Genomic DNA, 11,721 nt, shown 5'->3' with positions numbered 1-11,721 from the left:
CATTGTAATGTTGCTAGTTTGGCAAAATATCTAGTGTTATAAATAAATCTCGAGTGTTATAAATAAATCTGGAGTGTTATAAATATATCTCGAGTGTTATAAAAAAATCTCGAATAAAACTAGAGAGTATTTACTTGTATGGAAATGATTTTTTTTTATAACATATATAAATTTTAGTTTGATTTGGTTTAATGTTCCAAAGTATTGTCCAGGGTTCTAAATTATTACTTCTTATATATATACTCAATTATTTGTTTGCTAGCAACGAACAGCATTTCCTAGACAGGAATTAAAGTTTTAACTTCTGGCTAGTTAGTTGTTGTAACTTAAATTGACCTAGAAAGCAGAGTCATGCAAGGATGCTCAACTTTGAATTTGATTCTGATAGAATGAGAAGAGTGAACAGGGGTATGGTAGAAGAAAGAAAGCAATCTTTTTAATTTAATAAGAGGGAACTGTAAATCAATAAAGTTGAAGTGTGCGTATTTGTATCGCCAGCAGTTATTTAAGCGTGAAGAGTGACTCTTTAAGACGTTGTTATATCCAGACCTTAATTTAATGAGAACAGTTTTTGCAGCACATGAGTGATGTATTTTAGATGAAGGACCTTTAAGATCTTTGTTGTTATATAATTGAAGTGTCGAAGAATATGGTTTTTCGGTACGGTGGTTAGAAATCCTTCATCGAAATTCGACGTTATTGATACTCAAAATATATATGCTTTATTATTTATATATAGATCATTAAACATACTGCATCTTTTGTCAATTTTAATTCTTATAAAGACAGTAATAATTATAAACAGTCACACTATCATTATTTCATTACATTAAGAACATTTAAAGACAGTACAATAGTATAGACATAGAAGATATCATATATGTGTTTTTAAACTTTTTTGTTTATAAAAAGCGTATTTTTATTTCAAAAAGAAATTAAAAATAAAACAAATTAGCAATTTTCATTAAATTTATGTATTTTATTCTATTTGACACACAAATCTAATTTTTTTATTATTCATATATCTTATGAAATTATACTTAACTATATTTCTCATTCATTTCTGCACACTAGAAGCACGGACAACTTATGTATAGATGTCTAACGTTTTTAGCCAAAATTCGTAATACTAATATGCCGTTCACACTACAAGCTTAAGATAATTTACGAAATGAACCTAAAGTGTTTAAACACACTCCACATTTGTTTTAAAAGTTTTCGATTCCTTACGGAAGGAGGACTTTAAAAAATGCACTCACATTATATAGAACAGCTGCTATCAGAAATTTAACTGAAAAATTGCGAGAAAAAAAGGAAGGAAGGCAGCTATAGTAAATTGTGTGATAATGCTAGAAAATTTTTGCAATTTTACTAGACAAAAAACAAAAGAAAATATTCGGCAAAAGCATAAGCAGCATTTTTTGCGTTTCTTCGCTAGCAGATTGTAATTGAATTTGGAACTAAAAACGAACATTAGTTAGTGTAATGAGAAGTGCTTATAACACTTTGAATCGTAATTTATTTAAAATATTCAAGTTATGTCATGTGTTCTCTGAAGACAAAGTATTTGTTGGCATTGTATTTTATATACAGTGAAACTTCCATAACTCGACTTCTATAACTCGAATTTTCTATAACTCAAATTAAATAGACTGCAACAGGGTTTAGAGAGCAAATTAATACAATTCTTTAACTCGAGGTTAGCTGTAGACTAAATCGCCATTGTACGATCAAATTTAAAAATTTTAATGGGGATTTGTTTTGTATGGCATTGTTATTATCTATAAATAAGTGACCTGAGCTAGAAGCATGCAAAATAATAAATAAACTAATTTATAGAAATTGATACATAGGCGATGACTGTTCATAGAAAACTTACACAATGATCTGCATCAATCCATATCATCGGGGCATATAAAAAGGATTCCCTTCTTGTGTGTACGTTCATGTGCTTTTTTGTGATGAACTTGAGCAAATTTTTTGCCACAAGTTTCGCAACTAAAATTATACGAAATTGTTAATTAAAAAACCAAATAATAGTCAATTATTTCAACCTGAAAGGTTTTTCACCACTATGCATCATCATGTGCACTTTCAAGACATTTGAGTAGGCAAAGCTCTTATTGCAGATTGTACAACTGTAAGGTCGTTCATTAGTGTGTATACTGAAAAAATTAAGAATTATAAAATTAATTTTTACACATTTTCAGTAAATCGTATGTTGTATAATTTAATAAATTACTACCGTTCATGTTTAATTTTTGTTGAGGGATCTGTAAAAGCAGCACTGCAATATTTGCATTTAAAAGGGCGATTGCCTGTATGAGAGTTCATATGGCGCGCCAATTGTGGTGTGTGAGTAAAACGTTTGTGACAAATTCTAAAAAAAATACGAAATTAGAATGTTATATTAATAATTTCAATGAATAACGTACTCGCATTCATGTGGTTTGTCTTTTCTGTGATATTTCATGTGAGCTGTCAATTTAGATTTCTCATTATAAATGTTTCCACAATGGCAACAAATGTGCGCTGGATACGATTTCAGTGCCTGTTTGCGTTTGGCTGGTGTCTTTTGTGTACTTCCTGTTTCCGATTTATTTTCTTTACTTATTTTTTTCTTAAACGTAGTGGGCATAACTTGTACAGATGTTATTTGCAATTCAGTTTCGCTTACAGTTCTGTTAATAATGTCGCTATTTTGTTCCAATCCATAATCACTACTTTGACTCTCATCATACGGTTCATAGTCATTGCTATTAGATGCTAAATATGATGCTTCTGTGGTGAAGTTTGTTTCTTCTTGTAAAAATTCATCATCTTCACTTGGCATATTATCCAACTAAAATTAAAAAAAAAAATTACCACAACCAGGGTTTGAATTGCTGTTGCTAATTGCATTGCTTGCATAATTGCTAACGCATTGCATATGAAAATGAAATAAAAATATGCATTAGCAACAGCAAAAAACGTAAACTGGTTTCATTTTGATTGCTTGCTAATAGTCAATTTTACATTTTTGACTATTATGCATTTGGAATATATGCAACTTGCTTGCTTATGCGTTAGTTGCTTGTGTTTTGCTATTAGCAAATGTGTATGGATTTCTTTTTTTGTTTTTGTTTTAAGGGAATGTGTACGCATTATTTCTTTGTCAATTATGATGTGTGCGTACAATTTGTATGCAATTAATATAATTTTATTTGTAATTAGATTATGCCTAAACTTATGTTTATTTTAATTATTAAATTTCTGATATATATGATATATATATATATATATATATAGATAGATATACATATATAGATTAATTAACATTTCAACATTTTAAAATAATTAGTGATAGCGATTTAGCAGTTTGTAAAATTTGCAAACATTCGTTGAAGAGGGACAGAATATTTAATTTAAGAACGCATTTAAAAAATATGCACCAGTTAAATATAAATGAAAATGAAGATTCCAGCTCAAGTACTAGTGCAATAGTTGTGAAAAAATCATTCCGAAAACAAACAATTAAAATCGAAATGAGCAAAAAAGAGTTATTTCGCTGTATATTGGCTTAGTAACTGAGGACAGTATTCCATTTAATGTCCTTAAATCGGAAAATATGAGAAAGATTATTGACCCTATTCGTCGTGGCTTAGAAGAAAAATTTAATAAAAAATTTGTATTGAACAGCAATAACTGTAAAAGTGTCTTGAAATTAGTTGCTGGCAATATTAAAGAACATATTAAAAAAGAGCTCAAGCAACGATTGATTTCCTTAAAAATTGACAGTGCCACAAGATTATCTCGCAATATATTTGCTGTTAGTGCACAATTTATAAAAAACAACGAAATTATATCAACCATTTTAGGAATGGTGGAACTGAAAGGAGTGGCATCAAGTTCATCTCGTAATTTGTCGACGGAAATTGTGAACTTATTAAGCAAATACAATGTAAATCTCAATCAAGTTGTATCAATTACATCAGATAATGGTGCAAACATGATCAAAACGACAAAGATTTTATCGCACTGTAGCATCGCCAACGAGCTGTACGAAGAAGTCGAGGCTGAGGAAGCAAATGATGTATATTTAAAAAATATCGAACTTTTCGAAGATACAATTGACATTCAGTTGGGCGACATTCAAATTTGCCGTTGTGCTGCTCACACTGCTCAGCTCTGTGCACTGGATGCTACTAAGGACTTGAACATTAGAACTTATTTGATGAATTGCAGAAACTTAGTCAAGTTCATCAAAAAAATTCTAACGGCTATCGTGAAATTTTTGAACTAAAAAAGTTGACTCTACCACAACTCGATTGTCCTACACGGTGGGGATCGACATATAATATGGTAGAAAAAGTTTATGCAGCCAAGGAAGTTTTGGACAACGTAGAGTCTGTACAAAATAAATCTTTAGATGAGAATTTTGAATTATGCGATGAATTTTGGGAGTTTGTGAAGAGTTATTCTACTGTGTTTGAACCATTACAACGAACAATCATAAAATTTCAAGAAGAACATCTGCATTATGGAAATTTTTTTGCACAGTGGATGAAGTGCAATCTTATAACCAAAAAAATTGTAAATGATTTTGATGATAAAAGTTCTCTTGTAAATAAAATTGGAACGAATTTGTTGCATAATATAGAAGTGAGAACTGTAAAACTTTTAACAAACAAAAGCTTAAACGCATGTTTGTATTTGGACCCACGCTTTAGCCATACATTGACTGTAGAGCAAAAAAACGAAGCTGTTCTGTTTTTAAAACGACTATATAATAGACTGACAGCACTGAACTCAGGTTTCCTGATTGATAAGAAGAATTCAGCCACAAATTGTACACAAATGGAAGATACTCTCGAATATGAGGATAGGTACCTTAATGATTATCTTTCTAACCACTTCGAAGCTCAAAGTAATAACAACATGGACGTCTACACCAAAATTGAAATTTTGAAGTTACCTTTTCAACGTGTTGATATAAATGTATTGGACTTTTGGAAGGAAAGACAGTTTGCTGATCCAGAATTACATGCGCTTGCGAATATATGTTTTGCAATTCCACCAACTCAGGTAAAATATTCGTTTAGCATAATATGAATAATCAAATTAATGTCATTTACAGTTAAGGTTACCATCGAGCATGCTTTTTCGTCACTAAAATTGATATTATCTGATCAACGAAATCGTCTTAATCATGAAACTTTAGAAAACATTCTCATGGTTAAACTAAATCCGCAATTTTTGGACCATGCTATTGATGATATGCCGTTGTTTCAACCTCCTGAATGGGAGTTAAATTTAGAAGAATAATAACATCAAATTAAAATTTTTAATCATAATTGATAACAAAGTTTTTATGTTTTTTACCGGGCGTAGGTCGTTTATTAAACACATTAATTTATAAAAACGTTTTTTAAATAAAATAAAAAATTTCACTTTTTAAACTGTTTTAAATATTAAGTTATATTTTAATTTTAATACAAAATTATTTATATATATTATATATATATATATATTTATTTATATATGAATTAATAGTTAATAATTAATATATATATATATATATCTATCTATATATATATATATATATCATATATATCATAAATTTAATAATTAAAATAAACATAAGTTTAGGCATAATCTAATTACAAATAAAATTATATTAATTGCATACAAATTGTACGCACACATCATAATTGACAAAGAAATAATGCGTACACATTCCCTTAAAACAAAAACAAAAAAAGAAATCCATACACATTTGCTAATAGCAAAACACAAGCAACTAACGCATAAGCAAGCAAGTTGCATATATTCCAAATGCATAATAGTCAAAAATGTAAAATTGACTATTAGCAAGCAATCAAAATGAAACCAGTTTACGTTTTTTGCTGTTGCTAATGCATATTTTTATTTCATTTTCATATGCAATGCGTTAGCAATTAGTCGTTTGACAAAAATCGACTGGTTAATATTTATGCATTAGTCAAAATATGGTTGCTTTTGCTAATTTTCAGCAAGCAATTCAAACCCTGACCACAACACACAATTACAGTTTACATTTACCTCACAACCAACATCCGTCTCTCCCACATACATTTCGGTCACATAATCAGATACTATGATCTCATATGTTTCCTTGACCGTGTCATCTGCATTAGGTTCCTCTTTTATTTTTGCAGATACAATAATAGGCTCATCCTCACTTTCCGCCTCATTCGGTTTACTGCTTACATTTTTTATATCTGTTATATTTTGTAGTTCCTGCTGTTGTACACCCAACTTTTGTTCCGATATTTGGCATAGCTTCCGAAATTTTTGTGATATTTTTAACAATTTTAAGCATTTGCTGCAAATTTTCTTTGGTAGATCATCTTCGTTATTTAACTAGAAATTAAATATAGTAAAGAAAACTGTTTTCGTAATGTTTTATATATTATACGTTTCTTCATACCACTATTCCACCACATTCCTTTATGTCCTCAACTATATTTTCTTCATTGTTATTCTTTCGAAATATTTCTGTCATATTTGCAGAAGGTTTTAAACATATACGACAAATTATCCATTTTTCCATTGCATTTAAAATTATACTTCAAATGATTGGCAATAATTTTTTAGAAATATTATTTTGATATCCGAAAACGCTGACTTGACAGATGTCAATAAATAAAGCTGGTTGGCATTTCCAATGACATTTCGTGGAGAGTTTTCGGTAACAGAGTTGTGTTTTTCATACAAAATAAATATATTGTATGAAACAATAAATCACACATTTAATAAAATAAATTCCTTCACGGCATTCAACTATGGGGAACAATCTCAACAGCCAACATTGAAATTCTTCAAAGATTTCAGTCTAAAACTCTACAAGAAATAGTAAACCCTCCATGGTATGTAACTAACATTCAAATTCATTGGGGCTTCAAGATAATCCCGTTAAAAGACGAAGTAAAAAAGATACCTCGAAAATACCATGAACGAATACAAATTCATCCCAACACTCTTGCACTCTTGATGTCTACCTCAAAGATTTTTATGAAATTGAAAAGGAAAACGTCGTGAAGCGTTTTTATTGATTTATATTATAATAAAATCTTAATTTAAAAAGAAGAGTTGTGCTCCACAAGGAGAATTACCTAAATTTATATTATCATGACTTAAATAGTATTTATCAAAAAATTGTAAAATGTCACAATGTTATGTAACAGAATACATATTGAATTTGAATTAAATAAAAAAAATTCCTATGAAACAACGTTTGCTGATGATAACGTGCTATCACAATCCGAACACGCGAAGTATCTGGGTGTTCATCTTAATCGCCATCTCACCTAGAAAAAAAATATATTTACGAAACGCAATCAACTGGGTCTGAAAATGTGCTTTATGTACTGGTTTCTTTGTCAAAATTCAAAGCTATCAATGAACTTATCATTATTAACTGTTTACATTCTGATACAGTTTGGAATATATGTGCAAAATAAAAATGAAACAATTAATGAGAAAAGTAATTGACAATACGATTATTTCATGTGTTAAGGCACAGTAAGATTAAAAAATAATCAAAAATAAGAACATGGAATCGCAAGCAACACATTTGTACACAAAAAAACAGCTGACAAAGATGATGCGTTGCCAAGTACTTTAATTTGTGATACGTACCGTTTCTACACAAAATAATCCAGATCAAAAGAGATCATTATTGGTTGAAAAGCTGACATTATATATATATATATATTATATATATGCAGAGTCCAAAAAAATTACATGCGGATTATAAACTAATTAAAAAATTTGAATATATTTCCTAAGACCACTGATGTTCAGTACTTGACAATATTCGACATAGCGTTGTATGGTCAGCGAAATTTCAATAAATTAAATAAATTTATCCCTGTCTTTTCTTTGCTATTCGAATCCGTCTAAAATTATTCTATTTAATCATATAATAATAAATATATAGAGGTATTAGAATATAATTTCTATAAATTAACGTAAGATTAATTAAATAATCATTACGTACTGTAATCATTTACAGTTTTAATTCACTACACCAACATAACAACTGTCAAACTGTCAAACGTTCATACGTCATATGTCACAATAGAACTAAGAGCGACGCTTAAGATTGTAGCTCAATTTAAATAAAATATTTATTTTTATAAAATTAAAACCAAAATGAATGGAATTAAATTAGAATATGAGGAGCTAATGGTATGTCGTATTTGCTTGCAAACCAGTGAAGATGCTATGATATCAATTTATGAAAGAAACGACAACTCTGCCCTCTGCGTCTATCAAAGAATTGAGAAATATGGTGGAATCAAGGTAAACATACGTGGAGTAAACATATATCATAGTTATTATAAATAATTTCTTCTGTAGATAATAAAAGAACCTGGGCTGCCTTCACATATCTGTAAACAGTGCAATATTTTTTTAGATATAGCGATGAAATTTCAAATAATATGCAAAGATTCTGACGAATATTTGCGTGAATTTGCTTGCGAAGGTACAAAACTGGAATGTGATGAGGATGGAGTGGAATATCTTATGGAGTATGCACCTGAAGAATTTATACGAGAAAAGGAAGTCCTAGTGCAAGATTGTCAAATAATAGATAACGTAGCTTCACCAATTGCTTATGAGGAAGTTGATGACATAAACGAAATGTGGCTTAACGAGGAGGCTTTTGAAAATAACATAATAGTGGAAGAACATGGTGCAGATTCCGCAATGATATCAACACCCAACACATCACCAACTCCTGCAAAAACATTAGATATATCGTCAGATGGTGCCGCAGTGATACGTGTGAAGCCACAAAAACAGCTAAAACCGCAAATGATTAAGGAAAAAACAGCACATATTTGTGATATATGCGGAAATTCATATCCACGCAAATATGCTTTCGATGCACATATGCGACGTCATCGCAACGAACGACCGTTTGAATGCGAGTATGTAAAAAATAGTATTTATTTTTTGAACAAAATTTAAACAAAATATATTTGAATTGTAGAATTTGTCATCAATCCTTTCACTTAAACTTCCAACTTACACGTCACATACAAAAGCACACTGGAGCACGGCCTTACAAGTGTCAGTACTGTCAACGTTCGTTTGCAGATCGTTCAACAATGATAAAGCATGAACGGTAAACCTGCTAATGCTATAAATAATGAATATTAGCTTATTTAATGACTTTGATGTATTTTAGAATTCACCGGAATGAACGTCCCTACACATGTGAAACATGCGGAAAAAGTTTTACGTATTCCAGTGTATTAAAAGTGCATATGTTAACGCATACGGGAGAAAAACCTTTTACGTAAGTAACTTAATTGAAACGAAAAAAAAAACATTTATATTAATTCATATAAATATCATATCTTTTACAGTTGTGGAATATGCAACAAAAGATTTGCACGCGCTCATCACTTACGTGCACATCTGGAGACTTTACTTCATCAAAATGATCCCAGATCAAGTGTACTATTAAAGCAAATTAAAAGAGAAGAGGACTTAGATAAGGGTGTGCAAGACGATTATTATTTCAGACCAATTCCTAAACGTTCCAGTTCTATCGGAGAAGAGAATAACTAAGAAATATTTTCTATAAGTGAGAGAAACACATTATATATACAGAAATTGTTTTTAAAACTATAATAATTTCTTAATACATGTAGTCGTATATGTTTTTTACACATGCATTTGTTTATTTAACATGTAATATCTAAGCTTTAGTATATTGTTAATATTTTTGAGCAAAATATACGAAGCTCCTCACTGCAGAAGTTGTGGAAACTCGCAGGAAAAAGAAACCATAATACATTTCTCTGTGAATGCCCTGATTTGGCGTCCAGAAGATATAGCTGCTTAGGAAAATACTTCTTTGATACTTTATCAGACTGTTCATCGATGGGATGGATTTTATCATTACCTAAATTTGGTGGGATGGATTTAGTCTCTACTCTTCTATACTAGGGTTCTTGCGAGGAATGTGGTTGCAAAACGGCGAAAAATCGCTAATTGAGATACATGAAAGTTATCTAATGGGCACTGCAACCAACTAACACGAAAATAATTTTACGTGACAAATATCTTTAACAAGAGGCTATATTTTGACCTCAATTAGGATTGGAAAGCATCTTTATCGCCTTCTAGTAGACATCGAGAAATATCTATAGAGAATTTTGTTGATATGCAACCATGATTTCGAAGAGGACTTTAATTCTGCATGAGAGTTGTTAAACGTTGTTTGTATTTGACCTCACTGATGTTAACTACGTTGTAATAGACCTCGACGTTAGACACGAAAAAGAAATCAACCATTGCAGCATGGACGAAGGAATTGGGTCAGTATCATAGAGTGTCATCTATTCTTTTTATAGCACTTTTGGTATTCAATTATGTATGAGTATATACATTATGTGTTCCTTGTTTCGCTTTGCTGTTGTTGTTGTTGTTGTTGTAGGCCACTGGGATCTAAAATGCACATAACAAGCAAGGGTTACAAAACGAATACATGGATTGAGATGTGGATGGGTGGTGTTTGGGGTAAGGATAGAGAGAAAAGGTGGGAAGGGAGGATGTTTCTCTTTGTAAGTTTTCTTGGTGAAAAATAATTGTCTGTTTAAGGAAACATATTTAATTATCCATTACTGGCATCAAAAATTGTTATAACATTTATGCACGTACTATGTGGTATGTGAACATAGCTTCTAATGGAATTGGTATATATTCAGTTATTCATTTTTAAGCAGTTTTTACTATTTATACCTACTATTTATACTTATTAATATAATTAGTATTTATTATTATTTATTACATAATATTCATACTGAGTCCAAAATGCTCCTGATCAAAGAGCATAATCAACCACTATTAAAGCAATATGTCCTCGCATACTGCATAGAGGCACATCCAAACGTAGAACCTTTCTTCTTTTTTGCATCTGTCGGTAATTTTCAACGTCACACAAATATACAGATTTTGTGATTGAAGTAATATAAAGGCATTGCTATTAAATGCTCTCCATATTAAGGCTAAGTTGACATTGCAGCAAGGTTCGCATTATATCTCTTTGGAAGAAACAAGAGTTTCAAACGCATTAAGAATTTGTGCTGGTTAAATAAAAGTCAAATTATTAGCACATGCTAAATAGTTACTTATAATGAATAAATCGCTCCAATCGATGTCTGGGTCCCAACTACTGCTCTACACCTGATTCTCTCGCACATATGTTTAACATAGCACATACCAATTTGAGCACAATATTGGTGTCTATATCTATAGTAATAAAGTCATAAACAAACGTACCTGCTGGTATAGTCTCACCTATCTGCAATCCAATCTTCTTCTCACACATACACCTCATCGTTTACACTTCATTTACCTAATGGTATTCTAACCCGTGGATTCTTATATGTAAATATATATATAATTTTTAACGTCGCCATATGGCACTTCACATCTATTGCTGTTTTCCAGCGAGGTGACAAGATTCATTTACTTTTCTTCGGGTTAGCTTTAAATCGCCCCTTCACACCATTACTTACTTCCACATCATTTTCTACATACATATATCCATCATCAACCTTTGCAAATATGAGATAATTTTTTTGGCTTTGGGATTAATTACTAACAATTTTTTAGCTTAAAAATTGATTTATGAAATAATGTTTTAATTTCAAACATAAAATAAAATTTCTCATGAATTTT

The 11,721-nt window shown here is 30.5% G+C and overlaps 2 protein-coding genes across 2 annotated transcripts; one reads left to right on the top strand and one right to left on the bottom strand.

Annotated features, from left to right (window-relative positions):
- Window positions 1–960: 960 nt before the first annotated feature.
- LOC119677355 (zinc finger protein 91-like) lies at window positions 961–6,669 on the bottom strand. Its single transcript, XM_038088662.1, has 6 exons — window positions 6,449–6,669; window positions 6,061–6,381; window positions 2,436–2,842; window positions 2,246–2,380; window positions 2,055–2,165; window positions 961–1,998 (listed from the first exon to the last, which is right to left on the bottom strand). Exons 1-6 carry the CDS (start codon window positions 6,569–6,571, stop codon window positions 1,893–1,895), a joined length of 1,203 nt encoding a protein of 400 aa, XP_037944590.1. The 5' UTR covers window positions 6,572–6,669; the 3' UTR covers window positions 961–1,892.
- A 1,409-nt stretch (window positions 6,670–8,078) lies between these two features.
- Window positions 8,079–9,704, top strand: LOC119677358 (transcription factor Ouib-like). Its single transcript, XM_038088665.1, has 5 exons — window positions 8,079–8,325; window positions 8,383–8,957; window positions 9,020–9,154; window positions 9,218–9,328; window positions 9,399–9,704. The coding sequence occupies exons 1-5, from the start codon at window positions 8,176–8,178 to the stop codon at window positions 9,601–9,603; spliced, it is 1,176 nt and encodes a 391-aa protein (XP_037944593.1). The 5' UTR covers window positions 8,079–8,175; the 3' UTR covers window positions 9,604–9,704.
- The last annotated feature ends 2,017 nt before the right edge of the window (window positions 9,705–11,721 follow it).

The sequence above is a fragment of the Teleopsis dalmanni genome, chromosome 2 (assembly GCF_002237135.1).
Source record: "Teleopsis dalmanni isolate 2A chromosome 2, ASM223713v2, whole genome shotgun sequence".
Lineage (NCBI taxonomy): Eukaryota > Metazoa > Arthropoda > Insecta > Diptera > Diopsidae > Teleopsis > Teleopsis dalmanni.
The sequence above is the reverse complement of the archived record's forward strand: the minus strand, read 5'-3'. Positions and strand labels throughout refer to the sequence as shown.